The sequence below is a fragment of the Saccoglossus kowalevskii genome, chromosome 4 (assembly GCF_978046115.1).
Source record: "Saccoglossus kowalevskii chromosome 4, keSacKowa6.1, whole genome shotgun sequence".
NCBI lineage: Eukaryota > Metazoa > Hemichordata > Enteropneusta > Harrimaniidae > Saccoglossus > Saccoglossus kowalevskii.
The window spans coordinates 13,962,508-13,979,383 of NC_140644.1; the positions used below are offsets into that span (position 1 = coordinate 13,962,508).

At 33.3% G+C, this 16,876-nt stretch overlaps 2 protein-coding genes across 2 annotated transcripts; both read left to right on the top strand.

The window, feature by feature from the left end:
• The first annotated feature begins 1,750 nt into the window (after positions 1-1,750).
• On the top strand, positions 1,751-5,580 carry LOC144355817 (uncharacterized). Its single transcript, XM_085497820.1, has 7 exons — positions 1,751-1,895; positions 2,548-3,114; positions 3,364-3,585; positions 4,408-4,688; positions 4,831-5,011; positions 5,279-5,364; positions 5,450-5,580. Exons 2-7 carry the CDS (start codon positions 2,800-2,802, stop codon positions 5,454-5,456), a joined length of 1,092 nt encoding a protein of 363 aa, XP_085353946.1. The 5' UTR covers positions 1,751-1,895; positions 2,548-2,799; the 3' UTR covers positions 5,457-5,580.
• LOC102807031 (uncharacterized) lies at positions 5,454-15,599 on the top strand. Its single transcript, XM_085497819.1, has 15 exons — positions 5,454-5,648; positions 6,032-6,105; positions 6,855-6,913; positions 7,847-7,982; positions 8,381-8,510; positions 8,846-8,960; positions 9,317-9,416; positions 10,003-10,098; positions 10,684-10,935; positions 11,440-11,579; positions 12,141-12,259; positions 13,104-13,283; positions 14,061-14,178; positions 14,533-14,704; positions 14,965-15,599. Exons 3-15 carry the CDS (start codon positions 6,875-6,877, stop codon positions 15,141-15,143), a joined length of 1,776 nt encoding a protein of 591 aa, XP_085353945.1. The 5' UTR covers positions 5,454-5,648; positions 6,032-6,105; positions 6,855-6,874; the 3' UTR covers positions 15,144-15,599.
• Positions 15,600-16,876: the final 1,277 nt, after the last annotated feature.

Below are 16,876 nucleotides of genomic sequence, written 5' to 3' on the forward strand. Positions count from 1 at the left end.
AAACGGTCCAGCCGTTTCAGAGAAGAAGTCGTTTGAAGTTGGCGGAAGAATAATAATAATAATAAATATAGCTGCAGAGCAGCTATTAACGGCTTTCAAGAAAGAAGGGCCATAACACCATTAATTTTTGGGAAGAAAAAGTTTGAAGATTTGATTTGTGTAATGTATATACATGTAGGTTACACGACGTTCTGGCGCAATGCCTTCATTATAGCGCTATTTCCATGTCTCTAACTTCAATAGTGCTCGAGATATTATATATATGCATATCTAATGAGTTCTATGTCCATATATGGTCAACGGATATTTTGGCCAATTCTCGTTTCCATTGCCTTCAATATAGCGTTGGTACCCTGTCTGTACATGCAATACTGCTTGAAATATTAGAGACATGCATATTTAATTAGTTCTATGACCATATATGGTCAACGGATATGTTGGCCAATTTTCTTTTCTATTGCCTTCAATATAGTGTTTGTTCCATGTTTGTACATGCAATAGCGCTTGGGATATTAGAGACATGCATATTAAATGAGTTCTATAACCATATATGGTCAACGGATGTGTTGGCCAATTTTCTTGTCCATTGCCTTCAATATATCATTGGTACCATGTTTATACTTGCAATGGTGCTTGATATATTGGAGACATGCATATTTAATGAGTTCTATGACCATATATGGTCAACGAATATGTTGGTCAATTTTCTTGTCCATTGCCTTCGGTATACCGTTAGTTCCATGTTTGTACATGTAATAGTTCTTGAGATATTGGAGACATGCATATTTAATGAGTTATATGACCATATATGGTCATTGAAGATGTTGGCAATTTCTCTTGTCCAAAGCCTTCAATATAGCAATGGTTCCATGTCTGTATGTGCAATAGTGCCTGAGATATTATAGGTATGCATATTTAATGAGGTATATGACCTTATATGGTCAACGAATATGTTGGCTCATTCTCTAGACCATTTCCTTCAATATAGCATCAGTTTCACGTTTGTACATGCAATAGTGCTTGAGATATAAGAGACATGCATATTTAATGAGTTCTATGACCATATATGGTCAACGAATATTTTGGCCAATTCTCTTGTCCGTTGCCTTCAACATACCGTTAGTTCCATGTTTGTACATGCAATAGTTTTTGAGATACAAGAGACATGCATATTTAATGAGTTCCAAGATGGCGGCCGAACCACGTGACTAATCAAAAATCTGTTTCAGTCACTTTTAATGGCATGACATGTAGAAGGTATATACAAATTTTCAGGCAAAACGGTCTAGCCGTTTCAGAGAAGAAGTCATTTGAAGTTGGCGGAAGAATAATAATAATAATAATAATAATAATAATAATAATAATAATAATAATAATAATAATAATAAACATAACAAAAACAATAGGCTTTCAAGCCTGAAGGGACTTGAAAGCCTAATAATAAACATAACAAAAACAATAGGCTTTCAAGCCTGAAGGGACTTGAAAGCCTAATAATAATCAAAGCAATTACAATAGGGTTTCGCCCCATAGGGCTCGAAACCCTAATAATAAACGGAACAATTACAAAAGGGTTTCGACCAAATGGGCTCGAAACCCTAATAATAATAATAAACGGAACAATTACAAAAGGGTTTCGACCAAATGGGCTCGAAACCCTAATAATCCATTTCTGAAATTTCATGCCTAAAACAAAAGCGCGTGTAAATTTGTCGAGTGAGGGCAGCCATGCATTGTAACAGCTGCGTTTACCTTTACGTCACTATAAATTATGGGTGATTCTGGGGATTCTTTTGGGGTGTGTTTTGATGGATGATATCGACCACGGCATCATCATGCGTTATTTCTACCATCGATAACAGCGATTTTATACTGAACTCGTGGATGTCACTCTGGTGAGTCTATTGGGTAAAGTGTAGCAATGGAGCTCAAACAAGACTCGTGTTTTCAAGTTGGGATCGGCCCGAGATAGACGTTAAATTTGATGGTTATGTGCACATTTCGTTGGATGTACATTTTCTTTCATTCCGGGTGTAAATTCGAGTCAATACACCTATGTATGGTACATGTGTTGAAGCTGATGTGTAAATTTTGATTCAGAACATGTTGACAATCGTTTGTTCATATTGTACATTGGCATTGATGTACGCGAGAGAACCACATCTTCAGTTCACGTCACGTCTTCACAAATACTGAAAATACAAGTGCGAACAAGTACAATAGATATTTAAACGGTGAACCCACGACACAAATTACATTTGGATTGATATGCAAAGTTACACTAAAACAAAGGCGATGAAGATCAACACGTGTCCGATAAATTTGTCCGTTGGTGGCGTGCTTTCGAACCATCAGTGTCGTGAAACAGGGGACGATTTCGAGCACGACATGATGACTTCATAGTTTAACGTTTTAGAAAATTGGCTGCTTTATTCATACATGTATATATGTTCCAGGAATATATGTAGCATAGGATATGAATTGAGTGGGATGAGAATGCCAAAATAATGTCAAAACAATGTTTTAACATTTTTTTTTTCTATCCAGCCAATTTAAGACAGAAGATTTATGATGAAACAGCAGATTGCTAGTACTGTGTCTTTAATTGCAGAAAGATGTATCATATAAAGCTATATTGTCAAGACATTCTAGTATTATTAGGCAGACACCATAATACACCATGTTTTGGTTAACTGGATGGTATGATTCACCTTGAGGATCCTGGTTACATTACTATGGCAAGTCAATGTCATATCGGAAACAACACATTATTCAAGATATGCAAGGCAGGAAGGGATAATGATGGTTTATAACTTGCGCAAAATAAAGAAAAATACCTTGATGTTCAAGAACATTGTTACCGTGTTAGTCGTGATGTGTTTTATAGTCGGAGTCATTGGCTTAGTTTCATTGTTACAATTACACCAATCATTGGCCAATGTTGAAAAAAGAACTACCAGATTTGAAATTCAAGATGCTCCACGGACTATACTCATCACAGGCGTCGCTGGCTTTATTGGATTCCACCTGGCAAGGACGTTGACCTTTGAATCTCAGAATGTTGTTGTTGGTATTGATAATTTTAGCGAATATTACGATGTCAGATTGAAAGAGGTGAGGGATTGTGCGTCCAGAAAGGTTCAAACAAAAAATAGATTTGTTTCTCGTCAATGTTACATCATGTCAAGGGTATGCACCATACTTATATTTTGGAGAAGGGGTGATCTGCTAAAATATTGTCAAAATGAAAGAAAAAAAATGTTAAAAACAAAAATAAATTACCAGTTACAAATCAATGTACCGTAGTTGTAATGGCATGTATAGGAACATGCAGTGATGGCATTTTTATCGTATATTTTGCAGGACCGTGCATACGAACTTCATAAACTTGGAGTTCGTTTGTTCGAGGGTGACTTATGCGATGCAGCGTTTTTAGAAGAAACTTTTCTGATGTTCAGCTTTACACACGTGGTACATCTGGCATCACAACCTGGTGTCAGGTATTCTCTTGACAACCCTCTTGTGTATATCAGGGAAAATATCAAGTGTTACCTGAACCTGTTGGAAGTAATGAAGAAATTTCCTGTAAGTTTTCCTGTTTCAGATATTTTTAATTTCATCAGTAATAATTTAGATGAATTCGGCTGTAATATTTATAGTTAGTGATTGTTAAAAACAATAAAATGTGTACTTTTTAGTAATAAACATCCATGGCTCATGGGAAATCTTCATTGTGAAAATTAACTTGATACCTGTACCCTGGAAGGCGATGATAGTTCATTAGTTCTTCTTTAGCCGATGGAAGCCTTGAATTCAATTGATGTTATATATGTATTTCTGTGGATTTCATTTAATTTAATTTCGCAAATTTCCTATGACATAAAATCATAAATCCTGAAAATTTTTTGCTGCGAAAAAAAAAATGGTTTACAGTATTTTTTAATTACATCATATAGTTTCAATATATTAGAGAGTCTGATAATTTGAAGTAACGAGATGACTCTAAAACATTCTAGCTTGTTTTTGTACTCTGCTGTTATCTCTGGAATACCGCAAAATACTTCTGAAAGCAGAACAGTGATGGATTGACTGACACGTGGCAGAGTTTGGTAATCTTGTGATAACTTTGTAATGTTATTACATCGTATTTGCCTTTTTTCCAGTTGGATAGTGATGAATTAGTGAGAGAATATTATTCTGTAATGCCTACAAAAACTCATTGTATGGGAGTCTTACTACGCAGTGTTTGCGTGATTATTAACATTCTGTAAACAAAGGAAAGTATTTGTTTGAAACAAATATTGAAATTAACGCTAATATATTTGAGTCGCAAAATATTGTTTTTGGTGCTAGATGTGTATTAATAATGGATATTGCAATATGTAGATGTTCTTTTGTTTTCCACAGTACTGCAAATTGATCTTCGCATCTTCCTCTAGCGTCTACGGCCATGATTCTGCTACGCCGTTTGTCATCACAGAGTCGTTAAGTCGACCGGGCAATGTATATGCCGCTACCAAGCTTGCTGATGAGACATTATCATATAGCTACTGTGCAACGTATAATCTTACGATGGTTGGACTTAGATTCTTCACGGTTTATGGACCATGGGGTCGATCTGATATGGCAGTCTACAAATTTGCCGAGAAGATTCTAGAAAATGAACCAGTGCCAAAATTTGAAACAAAGTATGTTTTAGTTTGATTTTTATGGTATGTTTATGTATTGTTACATTTTTGCGTTTTTAATAATGTAATAAAACCATTAAATGTCACTAGTTTTTTAATTTGCATTTTTACAGCGTCACTTTTTTTTTCTTCTCCCTCTCAGTGATGGTATTTTAGAGCGTGATTTCACCTATATTGATGACATCATAAATGGTGTCATGGCAACACTGTCGTACACTCCAAGACGTTGTGGGGAGGTTTTCAATTTGGGATACGGTCATCCGGAAAACCTTCTTAAAATGATTGGATACTTGGAAGAGGCTGTGGGAAAGAAGGCTGTTCTGGTATGTCTGATGTAAAATATATTCAATGCATTGGTGTGTTATAGATGTAAAATATCTATTTAAATTGTAATCCTAATTCTGATCATTCTTGAACACCTATAAACTGAACTTTTCACCATGGATTTATGAGCAAATTTCATGTTCACATTAGGATGGAGGGTAAGGGTAAGTAATTTGTAACTGTGGATGAGATATGCACTCTTGGAGTGTCTTGAAGTTTATTATTTGTTAATATTTTATTCATTTTTTTTTTCTTTATACTTCCAGGCTCCTAAACCTGTTGAAAACCTACGCAGATATCAGTTTGTCACGACAGTTGCTTGGTTACAATCCTACAACATCACTCAAGATTGGTGAGAATTATTTATTATAATTTAATTAAATTGTAATAATTATTACATGATTTTTTTTAATTAACATTAATTCAATATCTTCCAGGAGTTGAAAAATTTATTGAATGGTTGAATGAATACCGACAGAGAAGGAAAAAAGAATATAAAACCAAAAAATCACCTTCAAGAGATTTTAGAAATAAACTGAGGAAAGAAAAGGAAAAAAGAATTAAACGATTACAGGAGAAAGAATTGAAAAGAAAGAATGCAGAGTTGAACGAAAGACTGGAAATCAACAAACAGATGTGAGTAATAAGTTTTAAATAATCAAATTTAATTGGATATTATCTTCACTGAGATGTTAAGGCTCAAAACGGCAGCCATTTTGAATTTAATTTATGAAATTAGTGACATTTTTTATTTGTTGGAAAAATTGATAACAACATGTAGATAAAGTTGAGTTATGTCCATTGAGTCCAAAAATATCAAAAAAATGATAAAAAAATACATATAAATTCGCAATGTGTAGCTCCAAAATAGTGGAAAAGATTATATCATTGAAAACATTAATTCCTAACAATTGTTATTACACTTTATGTTGTATCAATACTACAATGTGTTATGTTAACTGTTTGCTGTACTTGTATATGCATTTGTCTGTTTGTCATTTCTATTCTCCACTGCACAGCTATCTAACATATGCCAAAGAAAACAATATTTCTGTACCAATCATTAAAAAAGACAAATTTGATTTTTACAAAGGTAACAAGTTTTGCACCAATTGAGCATGTTGATTTGCAACCCCTCTATTCCTGCAGTAACTTCTCATAATTATCAACATTAATCTTTATTCCTCTGAGAAGTTCTTTCTTATAATTCACACTTATTTTAATTCTTTCCACAAAATAAACCTGCATGAGTTTTTCCATATTTTTAAAATTATTTTGAACGAGACTAGTAGGCAATGGTAAATTATGTTCTTTTGATCCAAAATTAAAAAGAAATTATTAAAAAATATTTTAAAATGTGAAAATTAATGCTAAAATTTGGACGAGAAAAAATATATGTATGATGTTCAAAGGGGTAATACAGGAACTCAAGCTGTATATCGATATGCCTGTATTTGAATCTTTATTTATATTAAAAAAAAGCATGCTTAGAATGGTGATTTTACTTTAAAGTGCTCTTAAATATATTTCATGGATATGAATACATGTATTGGAATTATGTTTTCATTAATATTATATTTGCTGATATTCATATCATCAGAGCATGTTTAAACCACTGGTGATGGTTTTATTACAGCATGGATCACAGTAGTTTATAGAGGGTGGCCTGGAAAAAATGGTAAAATTGTAAGTGAAGAGAAATTAAAAAAAATAATTGTGTCATGACTGGCTACTGTCAATGACTGTTATCAGACATATGTGAATAAAATAATTGCCACCCTCTTTGATTTCAAATCGAAAAGTACAAACTGACATGAAAATACAAATTTGTTTCTATTTTAGATAAAAGCAGTGATGGCAATATGATTATGAAGCTAGGTTCTTCATATAATGATAAACAGGTTTGTTAAATTTGTTTTTTATACAATGTAATTATATCATGTGGTTATATTGAGAACATTGCGAAGTATGCATAAAAGATGTACGGTGAATGTATTTGCCAACTTGTACTGTAGGTTGATGTGACTCTGTACTGCCTAAGTGCATACTGTGTGGAAATATTGTGATGACTTTTATTATTATACATCTGTAACCGTAACACCATAAGTTACAGCGTGCCGTAATTTTGCGGTATTTTACAAGGTATTTTCATCCTACCATATTAGGAAATGCGAATTAGAAATATGGAATTATTATGCGCAGGAGCGTCCTCTAATAATAAAAACAAACAAGGTTGCCACCAGGGTTGGACTGGACTCCACACAAAGAAGTTAGCTGATTCTGTTTTAAACAATTTGGGTTTCGGCATTCCCATGATGTATCTTTGGAAGGAAAAGATGTATAATAATAAGGTTATTATGAGAATACCCCAAAGTATGCACTCAGGCAGTACACCGTCGCATCGACCTCTGTTGTGCGTCTGTTGATACTCCTCGCTGTACTATCTACATGCAAACTTTACGATATACTCGTAATAACCTCATATTATTATACATATTTTACCTGCTTATGGTAATAATTTATTGGCAAAATGACAACAAAAACTGTTTTGCGCTGTGTGAACATTGCGTTCAGTGATGGGTTTCTATTTACATCGTATGCTTCTGCATCAAATGTAAACAAATGCAAGTGTTTGAATGTGACGTCAATAACCTTGAACGTACACCTCATACAAAGGTAATATTTGAACGTTTAACAAGCGCTGTAAGTTTTGGCAGCGGTCGTGATACAAGGTTTTTCAATTCTAGGTAGTAACGTATGGTATATCGCACATTCGTTGGTGTTCAATACAGAAACTATAAATAGATTTACATTTAAATTTTTTATTTTATCAGAATTTGTTACAAAAATGTCTTGATATAGACCAGTGTATAGCAGTGCGTAGTGATGGGTACTTGATGAGTAAGATTCAGCCACAGAAAAACTGGCTAACGAGAATGGGTGAACCAGGAACCGGACTTTATGTCGCAGGTACATTAACATCCATCTTTTTATTTGCAACCAGACCATTAATGAAGTTCAAGTTTTTGTTACCCTCAAAAATAATTTTGGTAAATTGAACACGGTTATTTTCTTAAAGTCTTGTGTTTTTCATGGGATGAGTAAAATCCAAATCTGATTATATTATTTTGATATTTTGTGTTTAGCTCAATTTAATATCAAACAGTTCACTGGTAATAATTTGATGGCAGGCATCTTTGATTTTGCCATGAACAATACAGTTATCTATTTTTTTTTTTTTGAGCTTTCGTGTGAAAATTCATTGCTAATGACTGTACACAAAATTGTTGAATTATTTGTGAGTAACTGCAGGCAATCAACAATAATTTGGCTCAACACAATTTTTATTCAATTTTTCCTTGTCTTAGACATTGATATATGTGAAGCTGATCTTCACGACTGTGATGTGAATGCAGGATGCCACCATACTGGTCCGGCTCAGTATCAGTGTCGATGCCGTCCTGGTTACTATGGCAATGGAAGATTCTGCATCCCTAGGTAATGTTGCTCTAATGATTTGTAACCACACAGCACACATCGTATACTGCAGAATACTTTATTTTCGCTTGGAATTTATTTTTGCTATTTTCGCTGAAGGGATGCTTCAGTGAAAATAAATTCCAGCGAATATACTTTTTTTCCTATGTTTCGCATTCAACTCGTCAAAAATCAGTGAAAATAAATTCCATACAAAACACCCAAAAAGATTTTTCAGCAAAAAATAATTCCAGTTAAAATAAAGTATTCCACAGTAGTGATGGAATCCTAATGATAGAAAATCAAAATGTCATGAATAATTAAAATGAAAAATATTTTTGTTTTTTTTTATCCAGATATTTGCCCGACCAAGAGTTTCCCCTTAGAGTTAGAAGAGATTTGTTGATTCATAAATTCAATGGAATTGACATAACTAGCATGAAGAAATCAACAAACTTTGTATTCTTTGAGGTAAAGTTTCTCTCAAATCTTATTTTAATAGGGGAAAGATGTGATATTATTTACCGGTAGTATATAGGGTCAGTTGTCACATGCAGTATGTAATCACAGTTTTGAGTTGAATTTAATATTTGTATAAATATTGGCGTTTGAGCTGAGAGTGTTGCTATAGTAACTGTTACACTGCAATGTAATAGAGATACATTCATATTCAGTATTTGTGGAATTGGCTAAAATGTCTACTAACTGAACACAAGAAAATTTAAAAAAATAAATATTGTTTTTAATGTCAAAAAATCAGGTCTGACTAATAAAATGGTTATTGTACTTAACTAATCACTCTACATATGTTGTTTTTATTGATACAGGGGTTTGATTCCAATGGAGGGGACTTTATAGCAGCTGAACAGTTTAAAGGGAATATTCCAATGTTGGAAAGTTTATGTAGAAATCTAACTCAGTGTATAGGTGAGTTTTGGTGCCATCAACCAATCAGTGTCTGTGTATGATAGGGATGTTAAAGGTAACTGAAATGTAAGGCTCACTGTGATTGGTGAATGTAAAAATCTCATTAGCATAAACAGCAATCTAATTCCTTATATGGTAATATAGTAGTGATTTACAGGTAAATTAAAGAGTTATGGTCATCGCAGACATGTGCTTTGATATGGGACCCTTGCTACCCATGACAACCCGTGGAAGAAATGCGCCACTTATAGACACAAATTTTCTTTTTTTCGTTGTGAATATACTATATTTTATTACCTCATTCAAGCAACCATTTTTCTTACAGTTGAAAAAATTAACATACTTTTCAAAATTGCTGCCTGCATCTAATCAAATTAGTGTTGAATATGTTAATCATAATTGCAACATTGAATTTTTTTCCATGATATTGTAATTGAAATATTTTGCTCTGCATTGCACATCCCAATGTTTGTCTCAACATACAATGATGAGAAGTTCAACACATTTTTTTTCTCTAAATGTTCACAAAACTTCACATTGTTGCCCAATCCAAATTTCATGATTAATTTTTTTTTATTTTTTATAGCTTTCAACAGTAATGGATTATTAAAAATGTCTGTCAGTCATCCTGGTGATTTGGTGAAATGGATTGGGAAATCCAGTGGTGGTGTGTACATTGCAGGTAATGAGCATTCTTTAGGTAAACGGCTTCCTGGAGTTGATAAATTAAAAAGCCAAATGTTTCTGTCGTTTATATGAAAATGTTTTCGCAACATTTGATATTTATGACGCTGTTCTTTATTATTAATATTATTGGTCAAACCACAGATGTACAATAACATTTTTTTTTTTTTTACGAGTACTGTAAATGCATTCATTTTAATTATGCTATTTTCATTGATAATTTAAATTTGCTAATTTAAATTAAATCCACCTGAACTTGTAGATAAACATAGGAACTCGTTGTTTCTCGAGAACCCAGTGAAATTGCTCAAAACATCAAAATAGTGAAATTAAATGCCAATAAAAATAAATGATTTTACAGTATTTTGACATTAAATGAAAAAAAACTGTTAAAGTTATTTACTGTTTCCTGTTACATTTGTTAGTGCAAAAATATCTACAAAAAGTTTAGAATGTTCTGTGACAGGTAAAAGTTGTCAGTGAAGATGGAAAGGTAATTTTTTTTTTTAACCAGTGTGAATTTAAGCAAATCTAAATCCTGTGAAGTAAAGAAATTTTGAGTTTTGTATTTTGTCACTTTCAGATCTAGATTACTGCATGCTTGGGAATTACGAATGCCCTGAAGATACGAGATGTAATCGCCTGGGTCCCGCCAACTACAGATGTATGCCTATTGTTGCCATGACAGCAACTTCAGATGAATTGAGTGCTGAAGATGTAGGTAAAAGTGATCAAGAAAAGACAGTGATGACAAAAGTAATTCCTGGCAAAGAGAACGCTGGAATAAGTGATGATATTCATATAATTATTTCCGCTGATAATGACCACTTTATAGGTGAGTGACTTGGTTCTGTAGTCAAGTTACATGTAGTGGTCCATCCTTATTCATGGATAAATGTACCCCAGTATATACTACAGTCTTTATCTCAATGATTACCCAAGGCAATGGTTTGGCATGTTCTTTGCAAAATTCTTTTGTACAATCAACTTTTTTATCACAGATAAGATTTCTCATATTTATATCTAAATTAATTACTTTTTCGTGTGTTAAAGGGCGATGGTCGCCGCTGTGAGTCATTATATCGAACAGGACGCAGCGCGACGATCATCCCAACCGCTCTTTAAATATGATTGTTTATATAAATTAAGTATACTTCTACCATACTTGGAATTTGAATAGTATACTTTACTTAAAGGCCAGAGGTGTATTACTTAAAATAATTAATATTTTAATGTTCCATAAAAATTATACTTATATGTCTGCCTCAATCTATTGGAAATACACTTCTAATAGAGCTATTACCGGTATGCTAGAGGTTTTATTTTTCTATCTGCATAGGTGTTGCTACTTTGATAAACTCAATCCTACACACAGCAAGGTTGCCTAGTAACATTAAGTTTCACATTGTTGTTGCCGGGCAACCAGCAGAGAGTTTTAAAGAGTATCTACAGTGCTGTGGTTTGCAGGTGACAGACAAGGTATGTTAGCGTGCTTTCCATGATTATTGCTATCTAAAAATGTTGGGTAGATTTGGTCAGAATTTTGGTTGTTAATATCAAAAGAATTTGTGTGGTTCTGAGAATCAACCCCTATCAAATTTGACCACAAACTTGTTTTGCGAAATGTTGATATGTTTGTAATCATGTAAAGTTGTCTTTTTACTATATAATACACCAGTGACATTGTGATTTTACTATTATTACACCTAAAAACTACCCCCTAAAAAAACAAGCAAAAAAAGCACTGGAAGTATGGAGAGGACAAAATGGCTGACCGTAATTCATTCACTAGAAGATACAGATTGAGGGGAATTTATTTTACAGTGTCTGGTGCTCAGTGTGACCACCATAATTATCGGTATACACCTAATAATTGAAAGCACATCATCATTCTTCCTGATATATAAAATTACAAACAAAAAAATGAATGTAGAAAACACGGACTTGACACCATGGTAGTCAATCAGCGAGTTCCATCAACCACTTCAGCTGAGGAAAGGCTTCAATAGTTTCAGTATGTTTTTTTTTTTTTTACTGCAGATTAATGTCATTGAACTGAATGATTCGTGGTTGTCTGGTAGAATACATGTGTTTTCATCGATAAAAGATGTCGGTAACCTAGCCAGTCTGGCTAACTTTGCAAGATTCTATTTTGACAGGTAAATGTACATCATTCAAAATATATTACCCCAGTACCTATATTTTTGTAAAGTATTAGAAAACTTTCTGCCAAATTTTATACCAAATATTGAATTAAAAAATTGCTATATCACCATAGATGAAGCAGCTTGTCCAATCAGATCTATGTTTTTTAACCAAGTCACCAATTCGATAGAAATCAGGTTTGTGAGGAAGTATATTCTCATTGAGTTTGCATAACCATGCGTGATTCGAACAGTGGTTGGAAATCTGGAGGGCTGTAGGAATATGATTTTAGCTCCTCTGTCAACTTCGATGAGCGGAGCTTATCATATGAGTGATAATTGTTATTGTTTTAATACTTAGTGTATATGTACCTTGGGAAGACCTCTCTTAGATTTGTTCATTTCATTACGACATCTTCAATTCCCTAATTTTGATGAATATTTTTGTTATTTTTGGTAAAAAGTGACATTTTCGACTTGTTAAATACAGCAAATCCACTCTGCTTTGATGTTATACATGTAGGTACCTCAGATAGACCTATTTCAGATTTGTTCATTTTCTGTTGATATCTTCAGTTCTTTAATTGAAATATGCATTGCTAACAGCGGAGCTATCTCAGTTGAGAGACTGCTTGAAAATGTTATTCATGTATGCCTGACAATTTTTTTATTCCATTATCTCTCCAATGCTTTGTATATTTTCTCTCATTGTTCACATTTTCTTTTTTAATAACCCACAACAAATTCTACCTCTGATTTCAAATTAAGAATTCTAATTTTTTCTGATTTGCATGTCAATTTTGAACTTAGTTTGTGTTCTCTGCATACTTGCAAATAATTCTTGTTTCTTATTTCATAGAATTTTTCCGTCTTTACAAAAAGCATTGTACATTGATGCTGACTGTGTTGTTCAGCAACCAATCGAAGATTTGTGGAATATAGCGAAAGATGCCAAAACGCCATTGGTGGCAGTTTCGAGAGATATAGTTCCATATGGACATTTCTTTGATGAAAAAGTGTTAAAAGTCTTCTTTGAAAGGTATTACATGTACATTATCTTGAAAATTAATTTTTACCGTCTTCGTCAAGTTTTAATAATTTTTATATCAAGTCTGCATTTCAAAGATCTGTGAACTGGTCACTTCCATTCCATTGGCAGTAGAATTAGAGTTCAGACTCATTTTTGAAAATTTATGAAGTCTATAGCAATTATTTTGACTGTTTAGGTTAATGCCAAAAAAAATCACAAAGATTTGGCCTGTCAGTTACTGCAGCCCGGTGTTTGTGGTTCAGATGGATGGTAAATACCGACGCACACATTGTTACAATCAACTACCGGTACATTCAATATTCAATGTAATTTTTTGACATTTTTAGTAAAAAATGATATTTTCGACTTCTTGTTAAAAACCACAAGTCTGATTGCTTTGATATTATACATATGGGTCCTACAGGTAGACCTTTTTCAGATTTGTTCGTTTCGTGATGATATCTTCAATTCCCTAATTTTGATGAATATTTTTGTCATTTGTGGTAAAAAGTGATGGTAAATACCGACGTACACATTGTTACAATCAACTACCAGTACATTCAATATTCAATGTAATATTTTGACATTTTGGTTAAAAAATGATATTTTCGACTTCTTCTTTTCTATTTTCGAATAGTTTTAAATGAGGTTTGCTGATTTATAGAAATATATTAGAATAATATGTAATTCAAGCCAAATTAAAGAGTGTTGAATTTTTGATGTTATACATGAATACTTGAATAAAAATTTTACAATTCCAAAACTTCCCATGATCCTCTTTTCCAGATATGGTAAGCGGTTCTCAGAATCTGAGCCCACCTTTAACGCAGGTGTGTTTGTTATTGATTTACTCCACTACAGAGAGAAACAACTGGTGGATGAAGCTGAATTTTGGATGAACCAGGTAAAATTTTCATTTTATTTGCCATTTATAAACATGCAAACCCTCCTATCATTTTTCGCCCGATATATACCAGTAGATAAAATATTATCGTTATAATATTTCTTCAAAAAATTAAAAAGTTTAGTTAGTTAAAGCACAGTAGTCGCGTGCAGCTCATGTTTGAATTTCATGTAAATAAACAATGTATTTTACACGCGTTGTATACGTTGCTATGAGTCCCATATCGAACAGGACACGGCGTGATGACTGCCGCTCTTTAACTGTATTTCCTTGTAAGACATCTACTCATTTATTTGGTCAACATTTTAATAATGTTTTCAGCTCATTTTTGTCTATTTTTGTTCATGCTTTTAGAATGCTAAGAAAAAGTTGTGGAAGTTTGGTAGCCAGCCGGTGATGTTGATGATGTACCATGGTCAATGGACAAAACTGGATTCTACTTGGAACGTGGACAGTCTTGGGTGGAAGGATACAATAGGTACAGAGAAACTGAAAACTGCTGGAATACTACACTGGAATGGAGCGAGTAAGTCGATGTGATAAATAGACTGCGTTTAGGCAAAAAAAAAATTTTTTGTTGCCCTAAGCGAACAACTGAAAAATATGAAATATCGAGTCGTGTTTTTTTTTTGGCTTTATTCATGAGAATTCAGAATATATGTATGCTGTAATAAAATAAAAATTGCCTTTTTTGCCTTTTCAACAAAATTTTGCAATTTTTACCCACTTGTGAGATTTACGAATTTGTGAATTGTGGTAATAGATTTATAGCTTCCTTTTTTGCAGAGAAACCATGGTTACACAATGGGTTGTACAAGGCATACTGGCAGCGTTATCAACCATCGCAATGTTCAGGTCATGGCAACTGTGTCAGTAATTCTACAGCTAGAAACGGAAGTTACTGGTATTGTCAGTGTGGTGTAGGTTACCATGGGAAATACTGTCTGGAAAGCAGCATTCCATAATAGGGGTGTAAGCTTGTCTGGGAGGTTTCAAATCGAATAAGTAGCGCAGGAAGTCTGGGAATGGGAGATTATGGTTACTATTTATAGAACTTAATATTTTTAATATGAGGGGGAGGTGCATGACTTTATCAAAAGTAAAATTATTGACTAAATTTGATTACTTTTTAGAAATGAAACTTGGAAATTTACTGCATGTATTTGACAACACCTTCTACAGTGTACAAGTGTGTCATTGTGCAATATTTAAAATTATTTCTATAAAAGATTTGAAATTTATAATTTAATCTCTGTTTAGTTCAAAACAAACATTGCAGTCAGAGAGATTCATCAGCCTGTGAAATGATAGAAGTGATGGAACCAAGAAGCCTCAAATCAAGGACTGCAGGTTGTATCCTCTGAGAGCCCAAGTCAAATTTTGTCCTCTTTGGGGAAAGTAAACTTGTATACACAATGAGAGTCTTTGCAGTTTATACCCCGTCTGTATGTACTGGTATGTATGTGTCTGTTCTATGAATATCTCAACAACAACTAATCATATTTCAGTGAAACTTAGAACATAGATGCTCTGAAATAATCCACAGGCCTAATTAGGTTTGAGCTGTAATGTGTGTGTAGTTTTTGACTCCCATGTGCGAAGCACAAAATGGGAGTCTTTGCAGTTAGTGTGTCTGTATGTGTGTATGTGTGTATGTGTGTATGTGTGTATGTGTGTATGTGTGTCCGACTGTTCCACTGCTATCTCAAGAACCATACATCGGTTTTTGATGAAACTTGGTGCATAGATGCTCTGGGCCAATGCGCAGATTTGATTAGGTTTTGGTAAAAATCCATGCTCGTTAATTACCTAATTTGCATGATAATTAGCTAATTTTTAGCTGTTCTATGACTGTTCCACTGATATCTAAAGAACCACTCATTGGATTTTGATGAAACTTGGTACATAGATGCTCTGAACATATGCGCAGATTTGATTAATTTTTGGTAAAAATCCGTGCATATTAATTACCTAATTTACATGATAATTAGCTATTTTTTAGTGGTTCCATGACTGTTCCACTGATATCTAAACAACCACTCATTGGATTTTGATGAAACTTGGTACATAGATGCTCTGAACTAATGCTAGGTTTTGATTAGTTTTTGGTAATAATCCGTGGATACTAATTACCTAATTTGCATAATGATTAGTCAATTTTCGGTTTTTCCACTGATATCTCAAGTACTAATCATCACATTTCAAATGAAACTTGGTACATAGATGTCATACGACACTGCACAGACCTGATAGTTTTTATGGTATATCAGTACATATTAATTACCTAATTTGCATAATTAATTAATTTTCAGCATTTGATATAAGTAGTTAGCATTACATTTCAATGAAACTTGGTACTTACATACTCAAGGACTATGCAGAGATTGATTGTTTTCGATAAATATTTGTGCATATTAATCACCTAATTTGCATAATTAGTTAATTTTCAGCTTTTCCATGGGTATCTCAAGTACTAATCATCGCATTTCAATGAAACTTGGTACATAGATCCTTTAGTACTATGCAGAGACCTGATTAGTTTTAGGGTAAATAATTGTGCATATTAATTACCTAATTTGCATAATTAATTTCAGCTTTTCTACTGATATCTAAAGTACTAATCATTTACATTTCAATGAATCTAGAATTATGCAGACCCAATTAGTTTCCGGTAAATATTTGTGCATATTAATCACCT

Bases quoted from the DNA above. Each gene is read 5' to 3' on its own strand.
- LOC102807031 (XM_085497819.1), top strand. From the start codon at position 6,875: ATGATTATGAAGCTAGGTTCTTCATATAATGATAAACAG. The intron at 6,914-7,846 runs GTTTGTTAAATT...TTATTTTATCAG, and splicing joins CTTCATATAATGATAAACAG to AATTTGTTACAAAAATGTCT. The intron at 13,284-14,060 runs GTATTACATGTA...CCTCTTTTCCAG, and splicing joins TTAAAAGTCTTCTTTGAAAG to ATATGGTAAGCGGTTCTCAG.
- LOC144355817 (XM_085497820.1), top strand. From the start codon at position 2,800: ATGATGGTTTATAACTTGCGCAAAATAAAGAAAAATACCTTGATGTTC. The intron at 3,115-3,363 runs GTGAGGGATTGT...TATATTTTGCAG, and splicing joins ACGATGTCAGATTGAAAGAG to GACCGTGCATACGAACTTCA. The intron at 4,689-4,830 runs GTATGTTTTAGT...TCTCCCTCTCAG, and splicing joins GTGCCAAAATTTGAAACAAA to TGATGGTATTTTAGAGCGTG.